The sequence below is a fragment of the Ranitomeya variabilis genome, chromosome 2 (genome assembly GCF_051348905.1).
Source record: "Ranitomeya variabilis isolate aRanVar5 chromosome 2, aRanVar5.hap1, whole genome shotgun sequence".
Taxonomy (NCBI): Eukaryota; Metazoa; Chordata; class Amphibia; order Anura; family Dendrobatidae; genus Ranitomeya; species Ranitomeya variabilis.
In genome coordinates this window covers 661,035,274-661,054,567 of record NC_135233.1, presented here as the reverse complement: position 1 = coordinate 661,054,567, position 19,294 = coordinate 661,035,274, and the positions used below count along the sequence as shown (strand labels likewise).

At 44.5% G+C, this 19,294-nt stretch overlaps 1 protein-coding gene across 5 annotated transcripts in view; it reads right to left on the bottom strand.

Moving 5' to 3' along the window:
* The window catches only part of AIG1 (androgen induced 1), a 494,204-nt gene that overhangs the window by 321,270 nt on the left and 153,640 nt on the right, over positions 1-19,294 (bottom strand). The window contains exon 2 of one of the 5 annotated variants that reach the window (XM_077289209.1): positions 17,536-17,919. The exons of the other annotated variants lie outside the window; for them this stretch is intronic. Coding sequence (XP_077145324.1) covers positions 17,896-17,919 — 24 coding nt within the window. The 3' untranslated portion in view covers positions 17,536-17,895. Of the gene's footprint in view, positions 1-17,535; positions 17,920-19,294 lie in introns of those variants that run through there. 5 annotated transcript variants of the gene reach the window in all.

Genomic DNA, 19,294 nt, shown 5'->3' with positions numbered 1-19,294 from the left:
CCTTGAGCCGGTCGGTATTCTGAAGGAAGGGGTGATTCTTTCTGCCATCTCCCCTGATTTACGATGGGTTCTTCAGGAATTTCAGGCTGATAAACCTGACCGCTGACCAGTGGGGAAACTGTTTGTTCCTGACAGATGGACTAGTAAAGTGATTTCGGAGGTTCATTGTTCTGTGTTGGCTGGTCATCCTGGGATTTTTGGTACCAGAGATTTGGTTGGTAGGTCCTTTTGGTGGCCTTCTTTGTCACGGGATGTGCGTTCTTTTGTGCAGTCCTGTGGGACTTGTGCACGGGCCAAGCCTTGCTCTTCCCGCGCTAGTGGGTTGCTTTTGCCTTTGCCGATCCCTGAGAGGCCTTGGACGCATATTTCTATGGATTTTATTTCGAATCTTCCGGTTTCCCAGAGGATGTCAGTTATCTGGGTGGTTTGTGACCGGTTTTCTAAGATAGTTCATTTGGTACCTTTGCCTAAGTTGCCTTCCTCTTCTGATTTGGTTCCGTTGTTTTTTCAGCATGTGGTTCGTTTGCATGGCATTCCGGAGAATATTGTGTCCGATAGAGGTTCCCAGTTTGTTTCTAGGTTTTGGCGGGCCTTTTGTGCTAGGCTGGGCATTGATTTGTCTTTTTCTTCCGCATTTCATCCTCAAATGGCCAAACCGAGCGAACTAATCAGACTTTGGAAACTTATTTGAGATGCTTTGTGTCTGCTGATCAGGATTATTGGGTGGCTTTCTTGCCATTGGCCGAGTTTGCCCTTAATAATCGGGCTAGTTCTGCTACCTTGGTTTCACCCTTCTTTTGTAATTCTGGTTTTCATCCTCGTTTTTCTTCGGGGCAGGTTGAGCCTCCTGATTGTCCTGGGGTGGACTCTGTGGTTGACAGGTTGCAGCAAATTTGGGCTCATGTGGTTGACAATTTGGTGTTGTCTCAGGAGGGGGCTCAGCGTTTTGCTAACCGTTGTCGGTGTGTTGGTTCCCGGCTTTGGGTTGGGGATTTGGTCTGGTTGTCTTCCCGTCATGTTCCTATGAAGGTTTCTTCCCCTAAGTTTAAGCCTCGGTTTATTGGCCCTTATAGGATTTCTGAGATTATCAATCCAGTGTCTTTTCGTTTGGCCCTTCCAGCCTCTTTTTCCATCCATAATGTTTTTCATAGATCCTTGTTGCGGAAATATGTGGTGCCCGTTGTTCCCTCTGTTGATCCTCCTGCCCCGGTGTTGATTGATGGGGAGTTGGAGTATGTGGTTGAGAAGATTTTGGATTCTCGTTTTTCGAGGCGGAAGCTTCAGTATCTTGTCAAATGGAAGGGTTATGGCCAGGAGGATAATTCTTGGGTTGTTGCCTCCGATGTTCATGCTGAGGATTTGGTTTGTGCCTTTCATTTGGCTCGTCCGGATCAGCCTGGGGGCTCTGGTGAGGGTTCGGTGACCCCTCCTCAAGGGGGGGGGGTACTGTTGTGAATTCTGCTCTTGGGCTCCCTCCGGTGGTTGTAAGTGGTAGCGCTGCTGTCTCTGAATCGCAGCATTTATCAGGTGTGTTCACTTTTTGCAATTCTGACTGGGCTATTTAGTCTTGCTTGACCCTTTGGTCAGTGCCAGTTGTCCATTGTTCCTGGAGGATTCACATCCCTGCCTGGTCTCTCCTGCTTTGCTGTTCATTTCAACAAAGATAAGTTCTGGCCTTGATTTTTGCTGTCCACATGCTGTGGCCTTATTGTTCAGTTCTTTTCCATGTTTTTGTCTTGTCCAGCTTGGTGTGTATAAGGATTTGTTTTGCCAAGCTGGTATCTCTGGAGATGCAGATATACCCTCCATGTCTTTAGTTAGCTGTGGAGATTTTGTATTTTCTGTGGTGTATATTTTTTAGTGTTTTAATACTGACCGCATAGTACTCTGTCCTATCCTTTCTATTTAGCTAGAAGTGGCCTCCTTTGCTAAATTCTGATTTCAGTCTGTGTATGTTTTTTTCCCTCTCCTCTCACAGTCAATATTTGTGGGGGGCTGTCTATCCTTTGGGGATTTTCTCTGAGGCAAGATAGTTTTCCCTTTTCTATCTCTAGGGGTAATTAGTCCTCCGGCTGTGTCGAGATGTCTAGGGAGTGATAGGTACATTCCACGGCTACTTCTAGTTGCGGTGTTAAGTTCAGGGTCTGCGGTCAGTACAGGTACCACCTTCTCCAGAGTACATCTCATGCTGCTCTTAGGCCAGCAGATCATAACACTACACCTCTTAAGGAATTTATCTAGAGATCTGGTGAGCACCTTGAACTCGCAGGTGCTTAACCAAATTTTAGTACATTGAGCTGTGAAAATTAAAAAATACACTTTTCCCAAAAAATGTTGCTTTAGCCTCAAATTTTTAATTTTTAATTTTCACAAGGAGTACAGCGATACCCCATATGTGGTGGAAAATGCTCGGAAGGGAAGGAGCACCAATTAAATTCTGGAGCACAATTTTGTCTGGAATAGATTGCGGCGGATGTCATGACATTTGAAGAGCTTGACATGCCAAAACAGCAGAAACCACCATAATTGACCCCATTTTGAAAACTACATCTACGCTTGTACTGAGCATTTTTAACCCTCAGATGACTCATAGAATTGTATAACATTGGGCCGAGTCACTGGAAAATTACCATTTTGTCCCACTAAAATGTTGTCATTATAGTGCAAATACATTGTGCCCAGCTTATGCTTCTGGATTCACGCACAGAAATGCCAAAAATCTGGACACTAAATGGGCTTTAGGCACACTGGTGCTCAGAAGGGATACCACTGGATCATAGGCCAGATGGCATCCACAGTGTCTTCATCTGCCTCATTATAGTGCATATTCCATTGGGGAGTCTGCCTGAATCATGTAGTTTAGAGATTTAAATGTAAACCCGGTCGATGTAAGTACTCAGAGCAAAATAAATGTGAACCAAGAATAAGCAAATCAACAGCAGGTCAAGAATTGGTTTTCTTTAGTTTTTACACCATTTCTCATGAGGTATCAGTTATAGATTTATTCTTAAGGTAGGTGCAATTACAGCACGCATGTCAAATGGCCTGGCATTGCATTTTTAACTGTATCCTAAATGCCTGTTCAGTTGAAAGCAGTGAAGAGGGAGCAGTCAGCTGATGCTCTCTCCGCCATCAAACTCCCTCTGTGTCAGATGTCTCAGCGCAGTGGGTGCAGTAAAGAGCTCCCGAAACCAGAGCAGCAAGGGAACAGGGAGAGGCGAGTATTTTTTCTTTAATGATGGGCCCGTTATACTGTATGGAGGACTATGTGGAACTCATTACACTGTATGAAGGACTATGTGGGCTATTGTAATGTATGGAGTACTATGAGGCCCCATTTAACTGGAAGGAGGACTATGTGGGGTCATTTTACTGTATGGAGGACTATATGGGTCCATTATACTGTATTGAGGACTATGTGGGCCCATTTTACTGTATGCAGGACATTGTAGAACACATTTTACAGTATGGTGGACTATGAGGGACAATTATACTGTATGTATATGCGGCGCCCCAGGGTCCTGGTCGTCGCAGTGGTATTGCTTTCCTCTCGGGGAGAGTGATGCTACGTTTGGAGGCAATGAAGGAGAACTCTTTGTCAGGTAACACAATGCATGCAACATGTTCACACTCCAGACCAGAAGCGGGAGCTCTAAGCCGGGTTAAGGTGAATTCCCCTATAAGAACAATGTGATCTGGAGGGAAAGAGTTCAGCTTCTTGTCAGGGAGACAGAGGGAAAAGAAGCAGAGGAGCCATGTAGCCTAAAGTGCTGCAGCTCCTAGGAAACAGACAAATAGAAAGCCGAACAGATTGCAGAGAGCGTAAAGGAAGTCGTAGCAAAGGAGAGGATACCAGAAGAGGACCAGCCCTGCACAGGCTGCCTCCTTCTGAGGCACAAAATCTCGGTAGCCAGCACACCGAGGGAGTAAGGACCTTTATGCTTTACTTCAGAGAGTGGCAGGACAGCTAATTGCAGGTTACCTGTCCGCACCTTCACCCAGGAGGCACGGTGGCAACTTATGGAGGCCGGGGCATGCTAGATTCCGTACAAACAGCCTCAAGCCACCAGTCATACGGGTATTGTCCTATCCGACTATGGGGGACAGAGAGAGAAAGACATTACATCTGTGAGTACCTTATGTGAAGCCTTAGGCAGTAAGGAACTACAACATTAGGGAAGGCTGAACTACAACAGTAGGGAAGGCTACTGATTTCCACCTGGACAAGGGAACTCGGGACTTGCCTCCAAACCGGCCGGACTCTGCCTGCCCTGTGATCTGGTGCCCTGGACTGTGGATGCTGAAGTCTTCAGTAAAGGTAAAGAGACTGCAACCTTGTGTCCTCATTCTTCTCTGCGCCTCTCACCATCCACCATCTACACACCGGGAAGCCCTGGGGATATACTTCACCTGTGGGAAGGTATTCCATCTAGCTGCCATAAGATCACCCCAGCGGACCCCTTAAAGCAGCATCGGTCACCCTTACCAATTACCACAGGTGGCGTCACGAACACAAACTTTATCCCTTTAAAGACCTTTCCCTTTTACATGGGCATCCCAGGGCCATGGACCGGGTCAGCAACCATGACATCCCCCTGTGAACCGCAGGACCAGGTACCGAGTACCCCACGGCCCCATGGGGCAATCCATATATATGTATATATGTATGTGTATGTAGGACTATGTGGGGCTGCTATGCTGTATGGAGGACTACGTGGGGCCTATTATACTGTATGGAAGACTATGTGGGTGCATTATACTGTATGGAGGACTATGTGAAGTGCATTATACTGTATGGAGAACTATGTGGGGCCCATTATACTGTATGGAGGGCTGTGTGGAGATCACTGTTGGGGCACCATAGTGTGTTGGGGTCACCATACATTGCTGGAACGTACAGTAGGGTCATCATACCATGCGTGTGGAGGGTATATTGGAGGAATTCTCTGTGGGGGTATCATACTGTATTTGTGGGTACTTTTGATGGCATCATACTTTTTTCGGTATTATTTTTATTAGTTCAAGGTTTTTTATCTTTTGTTATTACACATTTAAAATTAGGTGCTAAATATTAATTATTAATTTTTGACTTATTCTTATTCTCAATTCTGTACTGAGCACATAGTCTCTCACTGACATTACAAAAGCTATTTCTGTATATTTAGCTCAGAGTAAGTTAACATCATATAGAGAGAACACGTGTTCTATGGGACGTATATAATCACGTCTCTTAGGAGGTGGGGGTGGTCACGTGAGGCCTGTCACCTTGGGCCTTCTCTCATTCATTCTCCACGGACTTCAGACTACTCACAGAAAGGATGAATACCTGGTAGCCATGATGACTTCTACTCTATGACAGAGACAGACGCCATTTACTATTCAGAAGCTCAGGAAAGATGAGGAACAAATGGACAATCTGTTCGTAACTATTTCACCTATTTTATGTTTTGCTGCAATGTGTTTTTTTTTGTGGACAATCCAATAAACCACTACATTTTTAATGAAAATATCATGACATTTTTCTTTAAGAGTATCGCATCTGGTAAAGAGTCCTGAATAAATAAATGTGCGAAATAAGTATATTTAACATTAGGCCATTGGGCCATATGCTTTTTACCGCTCTTACATAACATATTATATTATTCCAGTATGCCCCATTTGTGATTGTGTTTTTTTTAATCTCTACGATCTCTTAATTAAAATATACTTTGTTCTTGGGACAATCCCTTTAAGTTTGTTTCCATATGAAAAGAGTTATCATAATATTTGATGCTAGGAATAAACTTCCTCAATTGTAGACATTTTTTTAATATATATCCAGGTTGGACTTTGTCTAAATTTTTAATTTTAGCCCTCTGTGTATTTCAGTTTGACATCACTGGATTGCAGCGATACCAGATTTATATTGGATTTTCTTATGTCTAGCTACTATCACACTGTTAGGGCTAGCGGAATGCACCAAGTAATAGAGAAATTGATACAAGGTGCGTTCGCAGCCCGGGGTCCACCGTGCAGAGATACCTGCTGCAAAATAATGGCGGATGGACACTGAGCTCACACAGGGGTTAAACTTCACTCTGTTTGAAATGTAAGCGACCTCTGTTGCTTCACAGAGTCGCTCTGTACACAGAAACTAATACTCTAACTAGGGTTGTGTTTGCTCTGGAACTCTTCTGTGCTAACCACCCACATGAAGGAACCAGATGCTAAGCCAAGGCTAATTGCCCCCACTGACGCTAGCTGCCTGCCTGAGGGTACAGCCCAAAGCTAAACAGACTCACACCACATATATACAGAGTGGTAGAGTATCCACTGGCCACAGCCAAACACAAATGATACTAGCGCATGGCAGTGCGGCCATGCAAACCTTTTATAATTGTAGCTCTCCAGGACCTTCCTAGTGGACCAATAGGAGCTGCTACAGGACCTGAGCATGTGACCCCTGACCTCCAATGAGAGGTCTTCCCTTGGGCATGCTCAGAAGGAGAAAAGCAGGACTTAGTCCCAGGAGTGCCTGCTCGCCGCCGAACAGTACTGGTTACAATTATACAAGTAGTCCATGGCACTCAAGGTTCCTTGGTGGTGCACAAGTAAGGTATTTAACCCGTATGTAAATAATAAAGCACTTGGCACTCAGAGATTCATTTGCAAGAAAAACGTGAAAGTTTTGCTTATTTGTGCGACCAGTTCAAGAGTGTTTAAACGTTTTCGGTCACAAGACCTTCATCAGAAACATCTCTCATGAAACTGGAGGCAGACCAGCGCAATGCATAGGCCTCAAAGACCCACGTGCATGTATGAAAAACCTGGCACAAACACCTCGGGGGTCCTGGAGGGTATATAGGAAGCAGGGCGCACTGGGAGGGCGGAAGACCGCTACAGGAGATGGCGCCAGTGGATCCAGGTCCGGGGTGCCGAGGTGCTGTGGGGCCGGTGTAGCCAGAAGCGGCTTCTGGCTACACCGGCCCCACAGCACCTCGGCACCCCGGACCTGAATCCACTGGCGCCATCTCCTGTAGCGGTCTTCCGCCCTCCCAGTGCGCCCTGCTTCCTATATACCCTCCAGGACCCCCGAGGTGTTTGTGCCAGGTTTTTCATACATGCACGTGGGTCTTTGAGGCCTATGCATTGCGCTGGTCTGCCTCCAGTTTCATGAGAGATGTTTCTGATGAAGGTCTTGTGACCAAAAACGTTTAAACACTCTTGAACTGGTCGCACAAATAAACAAAACTTTCACGTTTTTCTTGCAAATGAATCTCTGAGTGCCAAGTGCTTTATTATTTAAGTACTGGTTACAATGGCTGAACCTGGAAGGGCAGCAGTAACCAAACGTGCAGTATCTGTCCGAGCCAGGTGCTGAGACTGACGTCTCCGCTGAGCAGGCTCGACTGCTGCTGGAGAAGAATGGGAGACTGCAGTGGACGTGGTTCGAGGTTTTCCCTGTGCAGCGGCAGGAACTCGACACCTAACATCCCACACTAAAAAAAATTTTTTTGTAAAAAAATGTTTCTGCATTGTCATATTCTGAGAGCTATAATTTTTCTATATTTCTGCCAACAGTCATGTGAGCGCTTGTGTTTTGTGAGCATCGGGCCTATTTCTAGTATACATATATATATATATATATATGTGTCAGTGACACACACACATATATATATGTATTTATATTTCATAGAGAGATAGATAGAAGAAAAGAATGTTTTGACAAATATTTCGTTTGAAAACGATGTGTAAATGACAGAGAATTGCTGTATGTAAAAGCTTATGTTAAAATCGCATTGCAATCAGATGTCATACGGATACATAGGTGCGAGAAAATCGCATCATCGCATTGCAAACGGATTACACATGGATGACCATACGGAGAACACTCCTGCGACTCTCGGGGGGGAGACTCGGAGCGATTTTCCATGCGGTAAGTGTAACCCCGGCCTAAACCAGTTAGTCATGCTGTACAAAATAATTAATAAATAACATTTCCCACATGCCTACTTTACATATGCAGCATTTTTGAAACACCATTTTATTTTGTTAGGATGTTAGATGGGTTAAATAAGTTTAGCAGCAGTTCGTCAGTTTTTCAAAAAGTTTACAAAACCTGTTTCTTTAGGGACCTATTCAGATTCCAATGGACTTTTTGGGGCCTATATATTGGAAACTCCCCAAAAGCGATACCATTTTAAAACTAGAACCCCTAAAATTATTCAAAACTATTGTTATAATTTCTTTAACCCTTCAGGTGCTACACAGGAATGAATGCAAAGTGCAATGAAAATTAAATAAATTTAAATTTTACCTCTAAAATGTTTGTTTAGCCTAATTTTTTTTCACTTTTGCAAAAGGTAACACCAAAAAGTGGACCCACAGTTTCGTACCCACTGTATAGGGTCTATCACAGTAATCAAAAGTCAACAACCAATGAGAAAAATCCCTGCGATTGCCAAGTGCAGGCCGGAAGATCTCAGTGTGCGCACTGCGTATGTGTTCGCCATTTTGCTTCGGAAGAAGGAGGTGGTCCATGGGATGGTGGATCTGGTACTAAAGTCATGTTAGGCTACTTTCACACTAGGGTCATGCGCTGCACGTCACTATGCGACGTTGCGGCGCACCGACGCTAGCTGTGGAAGCGCCGCACAACGGGGGCAGCGGATGCTGTTTTTCAACGCATCCGCTGCCCCATTGTGAGGTGCGGGGAGGCGGGGGCGGAGTTCCGGCTGCGCATGTGCGGTCGGAAAAGATAGGAACGACGCACCAAAAAACATTACAAGCAACGTTTTTTGGTGGCGATGGTCCGACGCAACACGACGCAACCGTCGCACGGCGGTTGCGACGTGTGGCAATGTGTCGCACTGCGTCGTTAATAAAAGTCTATGGAGAAAAAACGCATCCTGCAAGCACTTTTGCAGGATGCGTTTTTTCTCCAAAACGACGCATAGCGACGTGCAGTGCACGACGCTAGTGTGAAAGAGGCCTTAGATCTTGTCAGAGGAGAGAGAAATGATTTTAAATAGAACTTTACTTTTTTTATGTGATTCAAAGAATAATGGCGATCACGTGATAGTGGAAAGGAAAAACCAGCCCTGATCATGTTCGCCAGGGTCTCAACACTACCCCCGGTAACTGAAACCTCAGAGATTTTCTGATGCTGGGGGGCTCTATTAACTTATTTCTCAGTGTCATTAAAAAGCAGAGCTGAGAAAAAAATGCCGCCGTACCGTATAAAGAGCTAAGCTACATATACCCTAAGATGATGTCAATGACAAACACAATTTATTCCGAAAAAAGCAAGTCCTTTTATGACAATGTTGTCTAAAGAATAAAAAGTTATGGCTGCTGGAATGCGACAATAGAAAAGTAAAAAAAAAAATGGCATACAAGCAAAAAGTGGCTGTGATGCCAAGGGATTAACCTATAACTTTCATGGCTCAATTCTGCATAAAACTTATATTCTGTATAAGATATTTTCATTCCTATCTACAGAACTCATGCTTTATTAATATTTTATGGTTATGCATTTCGTTAAACCTTTCTTAAATTATTTAAACGCACGCCATAACCCAGAGGCATGGTAAGATTTTGTTCTTATTAACATTTTTAATTAGCTGAATCCATTAAATCATGAAAAAATAGGATCATATATGTTGTGCACCACAATTATTATGTGTTAGAAATGCGCAGGATACAGATATGTTAAAAAGTTGCAATTTAAAGGGAAACTGCCATGTAAAAAATGCTAGTAACTTGCAGTTATGAGATTAATCTGCAGGTTAGCGTTCTGAACCTGCCTGGCGCCTGCACTGAGAGCCCGGCTACCAGGAGGAAATTAATTTTGTTTCTCCTGACAGGCTCAGGCTTTCAGTCAGAGGGGTTGGCTGGCATGGCTCCAGTCACCGCTCAATGCTGCCTGAAAGCCGGCTCATTTTATTAAAAGGAAATGTGCAGAATTTTGGGTATAACTGTAATGATAAATTTAGGGAGATATTTTGAATTAAAAAAAAATCACTGAAAATTTGGAAAACATTAGCAATTTTCAAACTTGTTTTTTCTTCCCTTAATACAGATAGACATACAAGTACTACCAACATATGGTACTAACATTTACCATATCACCTTTATGCTGGCATCATTTTTAAAATATCATAATATTATTCAGAGATCTTATAAGTTTTTAGGGACTTTTCTGCTTCTTAAGTGACTTATATTGCTTTATTTGATGTACTTTACAGATGTTATTTTCAATATCCCTATCTAAATTCCCTATCAGGATGCCTTTGGAGTGTGGGAGGAAACTAGAGTGCCTGGAGGAAAACCACACAAAATGGGGGGAACATACAAACTCAATGTAAAAGTTGTCCCTGGCAAGATTAGAACCCTGCACATTCCAGTGCTTTAAAGTGATGCCTACAGTGAAACATGGTGGTGACGGTGTCCTTCTGCAGTGTTGCATGAGGTTACTGGTGTCGGGGAGCTACAATTTATTGATGTTATCATAAATTCACAGACATACTGTGCTATATTGAAAGAGAAAATGCTACCATCACTCTGTGCCCTTGGTATGCACTTTTCGACATGACAATGATCCAAACACACATCTGTTGAATTTTTGGAAAACAAGTTGTGATTCAGTGGCCAAATATGTTTTCTAATCTGAACCCAATCAAAGATCTATAAGAAATTCTGAAGAGACAAGTTGAGCATCAGTATCCAGGCACTAAAATAGGTAATTCTTGAAGACTAAAAAAGGATAGAAGCTGGAATATGTCACCAACTTCATGCCTAGAGGACTTGGAGCTGTGGGGTGCATTATACTGTATGGAGAACTATGTGGGGGCCATTATACTGTGTGGAGAACTGTGTGGAGATCACAGTTGGGGCATCATACTGTGTTGGGGTCACTATACATTGCTGGAAGGTACAGTAGGGTCATCATACCAGGTGTGTGGAAGGGTACTGTGGATGAATTCTCTGTGGGGGTATCATACTGTATTTGAGGGGGAACTTTTGACATCATAGTTTATTATCTGTATTATTTTTATTAGTTCAAGGTTTTTTATCTTTTGTTATTACACATTTAATTTAGGCCATTGCACCATATGCTTTTTACTGCTATACGAGGGGCATTAATTAAGGATTTCCCCTAACCCACTTCCTGTGGACTGAGAACAATGAAACTTGGCACAGTTATTAGTCCTTCTCTACATAGGTGCCACATAAGGACACACACTTCTCCCATCTCTTTAAGCAACTGTAAACACCTCGCTTGTAGAAGTTGAGATATTGCTCCAAAAGCCATGTTGTGACTTCATTGTTGGAAAGAGGTGGAAGTTCGATGGTGCGAGGTTGGGTGAATAAGGGGGATGTGGTAGAATTTCAAAGCCACAGGAGCATGCTTCCATTTGGGCAACATAGGAGTTGTGAACTGGTGCATTGTCTTGCAGAAGGCAGACACCTTTGGTGAGCATGCAACGTCTCTTGGTTTTGATGGCCTCCCGCAATTTCCACAGCAGTGAAGCACAGTATGTCTCAGTGATCATGATACCCTTTGCTAGGAAATCCATCAATACTACTCCATGCTAGTCAAATAATACTGTGAGCATGACCTTGCCTGCTGAGGGTTGGGCACTTGCCTTCTTTGGAGGCCAAGAGGAATGATGCTTTCTTTGCATCGACTGGACTTTAGTCTCAGGATCATATTGATGGACCCAGCGTTCTTCCTATGTGATCAGTCTGTTGAAAATGTTCTCCTAGTATCCATGGCACATCGTCAATAGAGCCTAAGAGCATTCAACTCATTCCTGCTTCTGGAAAGGTGTGAGCAGCCGGGTGTTGTGAATTTGCTTTTTGCTCCCTCTAGTGGTTACTAGTTTTTTGACTCTGGTTTTTCTGTCATTCCTTTTATCCGCACCTGGGTCGTTAGTTAGGGGTGTTGCTATATAAGCTCCCTGGACCTTCAGTTTAATGCCTGGCAACGTAGTTATCAGAGCTAGTCTGCTGTGCTCTTGTCTACTGATCCTGGTTCCAGTTATATCAGCTAAGTCTGCCTTTTGCTTTTTGCTATTTGTTTTGGTTTTGTATTTTTGTCCAGCTTGTTCCAAATCTATATCCTGACCTTTGCTGGAAGCTCTAGGGGGGCTGGTGTTCTCCCCCCGGACCGTTAGACGGTTCGGGGGTTCTTGAATTTCCAGTGTGGATTTTGATAGGGTTTTTGTTGACCATATAAGTTACCTTTCTTTATTCTGCTATCAGTAAGCGGGCCTCTCTGTGCTAAACCTGGTTCATTTCTGTGTTTGTCATTTCCTCTTACCTCACCGTCATTATTTGTGGGGGGCTTCTATCCAGCTTTGGGGTCCCCTTCTCTGGAGGCAAGAAAGGTCTTTGTTTTCCTCTACTAGGGGTAGCTAGATTCTCCGGCTGGCGCGTGTCATCTAGAATCAACGTAGGAATGATCCCCGGCTACTTCTAGTGTTGGCGTTAGGAGTAGATATATGGTCAACCCAGTTACCACTGCCCTATGAGCTGGATTTTTGTATTCTGCAGACTTCCACGTTCCTCTGAGACCCTCGCCATTGGGGTCATAACAGTTTGCCAGGCCAGTATTAAATGTTTAATGCATTGCAGAAGAGGGATTATAAGAAAGAAGATTCTGAGTTTTTTTTTTTTCCTTCTTCCCCTTTACCTCAGAGTGGCTATGCTTGCTGCAGACATGAATGTCCAGACCTTGATTACAAGTGTGGACCAGCTGGCTACTCGTGTGCAGGGCATACAAGACTATGTTATCAGAAATCCTAGGTCAGAACCTAAAATACCGATTCCTGAACTGTTTTCCGGAGACAGGTTTAAGTTTAGGAATTTCGTGAATAATTGTAAATTGTTTTTGTCCCTGAGACCCTGTTCATCTGGAGATTCTGCTCAGCAAGTAAAAATTGTTATTTCGTTCTTACGGGGCGACCCTCAGGATTGGGCTTTTTCGTTGGCGCCAGGAGATCCGGCATTGGCTGATCTTGATACGTTTTTTCTGGCGCTCGGTTTACTTTATGAGGAACCCAATCTTGAGATTCAGGCAGAAAAGGCCTTGCTGGCTATGTCTCAGGGGCAGGACGAGGCTGAAGTGTATTGCCAAAAATTTCGGAAATGGTCCGTGCTGACACATTGGAACGAGTGTGCACTGGCCGCTAATTTTAGAAATGGCCTTTCTGAAGCCATTAAGAATGTTATGGTGGGTTTTCCCATTCCCACAGGTCTGAATGATACTATGGCACTGGCTATTCAAATTGACCGGCGGTTGCGGGAGCGCAAAACCGCAAATTCCCTCATGGTGTTGTCTGAACAGACACCTAATTCGGTGCAATGTGATAGAAAAACCGCAAATTCCCTCATGGTGTTGTCTGAACAGACACCTGATTTAATGCAATGTGATAGAATCCTGACTAGAAATGAGCGGAAAATTCATAGACGCCGGAATGGCTTGTGCTACTACTGTGGTGATTCTACACATGTTATCTCAGCATGCTCTAAACGTATAGCTAAGGTTGTTAGTCCTGTCACCGTTGGTAATTTGCAACCTAAATTTATTCTGTCTGTAACTTTGATTTGCTCACTGTCATCTTATCCTGTCATGGCGTTTGTGGTTTTACTCTTGAACCATTAGAAAATCCTATTCCTCTTAGGGGTATTGATGCTACACCATTGGCAGCAAATAAACCGCAGTATTGGACACAGGTTACCATGTGCATGAATCCTGAACACCGCGAGGTGATACGTTTCCTGGTTTTACATAAAATGCATGATTTGGTTGTTTTAGGGCTGCCATGGTTACAGACCCATAATCCAGTCCTGGACTGGAAGGCTATGTCAGTCTCAAGTTGGGGCTGTCGTGGTATTCATGGGGATTCCCTGCCTGTGTCTATTGCTTCTTCTACGCCTTCGGAAGTTCCGGAGTATTTGTCTGATTATCAGGATGTCTTCAGTGAGTCTGAGTCCAGTGCACTGCCTCCTCATAGGGACTGTGACTGTGCTATAGATTTGATCCCAGGCAGTAAATTTCCTAAGGGAAGACTGTTTAATCTGTCGGTACCTGAACATACCGCTATGCGTTCATATATCAAGGAGTCTCTGGAGAAAGGACATATTCGTCCGTCTTCTTCCCCTCTTGGTGCGGGATTCTTTTTTGTGGCAAAAAAGGACGGATCTTTGAGACCTTGTATTGATTATCGGCTTTTAAATAAGATCACTGTCAAATTTCAGTATCCTTTACCGCTGTTGTCTGACTTGTTTGCCCGGATTAAGAGTGCCAAGTGGTTCACCAAGATAGACCTTCGTGGTGCGTACAACCTTGTGCGCATTAAGCAAGGTGATGAATGGAAAACCGCATTCAATACGCCCGAAGGTCATTTTGAGTACTTGGTGATGCCTTTTGGGCTCTCCAATGCGCCTTCAGTTTTTCAGTCCTTTATGCATGACATTTTCCGGAAGTATCTGGATAAATTTTTGATTGTTTATCTGGATGATATTTTGGTTTTTTCTGATAATTGGGATTCGCATGTGGAGCAGGTCAGGTTGGTCTTTAAAATTTTGCGTGAAAATTCTTTGTTTGTCAAGGGCTCAAAGTGTCTCTTTGGTGTACAGAAGGTTCCCTTTTTGGGGTTCATTTTTTCCCCTTCTGCTGTGGAGATGGACCCAGTCAAGGTCCGAGCTATTCTTGATTGGACTCAGCCCTCGTCAGTTAAGAGTCTTCAGAAGTTCTTGGGCTTCGCTAACTTCTACCGTCGTTTTATCGCTAATTTTTCTAGCATTGTGAAACCTTTGACGGATATGACCAAGAAGGGCTCCGATGTAGCTAACTGGGCTCCTGCTGCCGTGGAGGCTTTCCAGGAGTTGAAACGCCGGTTTACTTCGGCGCCTGTTTTGTGCCAGCCTGACGTCTCACTTCCCTTTCAGGTTGAGGTGGATGCTTCGGAGATTGGGGCAGGGGCCGTTTTGTCGCAGAGAGGCCCTGGTTGCTCTGTTATGAAACCTTGTGCCTTTTTCTCTAGGAAGTTTTCGCCTGCCGAGCGAAATTATGATGTGGGCAATCGGGAGTTGTTGGCCATGAAATGGGCATTTGAGGAGTGGCGTCATTGGCTCGAGGGTGCTAAGCATCGTGTGGTGGTCTTGACTGATCACAAAAATCTGATGTATCTCGAGTCTGCTAAACGCCTTAATCCGAGACAGGCCCGCTGGTCATTGTTTTTCTCCCGCTTTGATTTTGTTGTCTCGTATTTACCAGGTTCAAAGAATGTGAAGGCCGATGCTCTTTCTAGGAGCTTTGTGCCTGATGCTCCTGGAGTCACGGATCCTGTTGGTATTCTTAAAGATGGAGTTATCTTGTCAGCTATTTCTCCGGATCTGCGACGTGTGTTGCAGAGATTTCAGGCTGATAGGCCTGAGTCTTGTCCACCTGACAGACTGTTTGTCCCGGATAAGTGGACCAGCAGAGTCATTTCCGAGGTTCATTCCTCGGTGTTGGCAGGTCACCCGGGAATTTTTGGCACCAGAGATCTGGTGGCCAGGTCCTTTTGGTGGCCTTCCTTGTCAAGGGATGTGCGGTCATTTGTGCAGTCCTGTGGGACTTGTGCTCGAGCTAAGCCTTGCTGTTCTCGTGCCAGCGGTTTGCTCTTGCCCTTGCCTGTCCCGAAGAGACCTTGGACACATATCTCCATGGATTTCATTTCTGATCTTCCGCTATCTCAGGGCATGTCCGTTATCTGGGTGATATGTGATCGCTTCTCCAAGATGGTCCATTTGGTTCCTTTGCCTAAGCTGCCTTCCTCTTCCGATCTGGTTCCTGTGTTTTTCCAGAACGTGGTTCGTTTGCACGGCATCCCTGAGAATATTGTGTCAGACAGAGGATCCCAGTTCGTTTCCAGGTTCTGGCGATCCTTTTGTAGTAGGATGGGCATTGATTTGTCGTTTTCGTCTGCTTTCCATCCTCAGACTAATGGACAGACGGAGCGAACCAATCAGACTTTGGAGGCTTATTTGAGGTGTTTTGTCTCTGCTGATCAGGACGATTGGGTGACATTCTTGCCGTTGGCTGAGTTTGCCCTTAATAATCGGGCTAGTTCCGCCACCTTGGTTTCGCCTTTTTTCTGCAACTCTGGTTTCCATCCTCGCTTTTCTTCGGGTCATGTGGAGCCTTCTGACTGTCCTGGGGTGGATTCTTTGGTGGATAGGTTGCAGCAGATCTGGAATCATGTGGTGGACAACTTGAAGTTGTCACAGGAGAAGGCTCAGCGCTTTGCCAACCGCCGCCGCGGTGTGGGTCCCCGACTACGCGTTGGGGATTTGGTATGGCTTTCTTCCCGCTTTGTTCCTATGAAGGTCTCCTCTCCCAAATTTAAACCTCGTTTTATTGGGCCTTACAAGATATTGGAAATCCTTAATCCTGTATCTTTTCGTCTGGATCTTCCTGTGTCGTTTGCTATTCACAATGTATTTCATAGGTCCTTGTTGCGGCGGTACATTGTGCCTGTAGTTCCTTCTGCTGAGCCTCCTGCTCCGGTGTTGGTTGAGGGCGAGTTGGAGTACGTGGTGGAGAAGATCTTGGATTCTCGCCTCTCCAGGCGGAGGCTTCAGTACCTGGTCAAGTGGAAGGGCTATGGTCAGGAGGATAATTCCTGGGTGGTCGCCTCTGATGTTCATGCGGCCGATTTAGTTCGTGCCTTTCATGCCGCTCATCCTGATCGCCCTGGTGGTCGTGGTGAGGGTTCGGTGACCCCTCACTAAGGGGGGGGTACTGTTGTGAATTTGCTTTTTGCTCCCTCTAGTGGTTACTAGTTTTTTGACTCTGGTTTTTCTGTCATTCCTTTTATCCGCACCTGGGTCGTTAGTTAGGGGTGTTGCTATATAAGCTCCCTGGACCTTCAGTTTAATGCCTGGCAACGTAGTTATCAGAGCTAGTCTGCTGTGCTCTTGTCTACTGATCCTGGTTCCAGTTATATCAGCTAAGTCTGCCTTTTGCTTTTTGCTATTTGTTTTGGTTTTGTATTTTTGTCCAGCTTGTTCCAAATCTATATCCTGACCTTTGCTGGAAGCTCTAGGGGGGCTGGTGTTCTCCCCCCGGACCGTTAGACGGTTCGGGGGTTCTTGAATTTCCAGTGTGGATTTTGATAGGGTTTTTGTTGACCATATAAGTTACCTTTCTTTATTCTGCTATCAGTAAGCGGGCCTCTCTGTGCTAAACCTGGTTCATTTCTGTGTTTGTCATTTCCTCTTACCTCACCGTCATTATTTGTGGGGGGCTTCTATCCAGCTTTGGGGTCCCCTTCTCTGGAGGCAAGAAAGGTCTTTGTTTTCCTCTACTAGGGGTAGCTAGATTCTCCGGCTGGCGCGTGTCATCTAGAATCAACGTAGGAATGATCCCCGGCTACTTCTAGTGTTGGCGTTAGGAGTAGATATATGGTCAACCCAGTTACCACTGCCCTATGAGCTGGATTTTTGTATTCTGCAGACTTCCACGTTCCTCTGAGACCCTCGCCATTGGGGTCATAACAGCCGGGGAACTCAGCGAGTGGATACCTTATGCATGTGAAGATGGATGATTTTTTTCCACAGACCCCACACTAATCTTGACATTTTGGGCTAGGTGGCAAATGGTTACACGTCGATTTTCCAAAATGGCAACCTCTACTTGCTGGATCGTGTGTTCATCAATAGCAGAGTGGGGTCCACCTGGAATTGGAGCTGTTCACACCAAAGTCCAACCACATTTGAATTGACGATGCCAGTTCTTGCCTATATCATATTATGGGAAATCATCACCATAAACCTCTTTCATCTCATCGAATGTCTCCTTTGGTGTGCGACTTTTCAAGTAAAGGAACTTGATGATTGCTCTGTATTCCACTGGGTACATTATCAAACCTCACACCATTTCAGCACCTGTAAAATCAAGACCGTTATCAGTTCTGAGTTGCAAATTGGCACGTAACCTAAAGAGACTTATATCATTACACATGGGCAGTTTCAACATCGTGTGATAGATAGAAGTGGGTCAGGGGAAATCTTTAGTGAACGCCCCTCGTATGTAGACCATAGTGATCACCTCAGACAATGTTTTATTTATTTGTAAATACAAATAACAGCAAGGACAAGCCACAAAGAATCCTTAAAAGCGTTTAAAAGCTCAGAAGATTGCTATATGCACACAAACACCCAACCTGGTCTAGGTATAGACCAGGTGATTCTATCCCGTGGTTCCAGATAAAAAAAAAAGTATCATGGCTAATCAATTTGCTATATTACCATTAAGTGCACTAAGTACACAAAATTAAGTGCATTGTGCAACCATAACCTTATGTATATTAAACTCAAAACATGAACATATTGTAAACAGAATTTTCATAAAATCAGATTTATAATGCATCTATCTATATAATCGTCTAAGTGTCACTTCCGTCTGTTTGTCTGTCACGGAAATCCCGCGTCGCTGATTGGTCACGGCTATGCCAGCCGCGACCAATCTGCGACGGGCACAGTCCGGCCGCAAATTTGCCCTTCCCTACTCCCCTCCAGTCAGTGCCCCCTCCCTACTCCCCTCCAGTCAGCACCCCATAGCGGTTTAGCAGTCCGTTAAACGGACTGTGTTACACCATGGCATAACATGGTGTAACACAGTCCGTTAACACTGCAGTTAATCCTGTGTGACCAACTTTTTACTATTGATGCTGCCTATGCAGCATCAATAGTAAAAAGATTAATGTTAAAAATAATTAAAAAAATAAAAAATCATTATATTCTCACCTTCCGGCGCCTTTCCTGCTCCTCGCAATGCTCCAGTCCCAAGAATGCATTGGGGCAATGACCGGAGATGACGTAGCGGTATCGCGAGACCGCTACATCATCACATGTTATTGCCGCAATGCATTCTCGGGACCGGAGCATCACGAGGAGCATCGCTAAACGCCTGGGCTGGATCCGGGGGCCGCCGGAAGATGAGTATATAACTATTTTTTATTTTAATTCTTTTTTTAACAGGGATATGGTACCCACATTACTATATACTACGTGGGCTGTGCTAGATACTATGTGGGCTGTGTTATATACTGCATGGGCTGTGTTGTATACTACTTCTCTCGCTATATACTACGTGGGCTGTGTTATATACTACGTGGCTGTGCAATATACTACATGGCTGGGCAATATACTACGTGGCTGTGCTATATACTACTTGGCTGTTTTATATACTACGTGGGCTGTGTTATATACTGCGTGGGCTGTGCTATATGCTACTATACATATTCTAGAATACTTGATG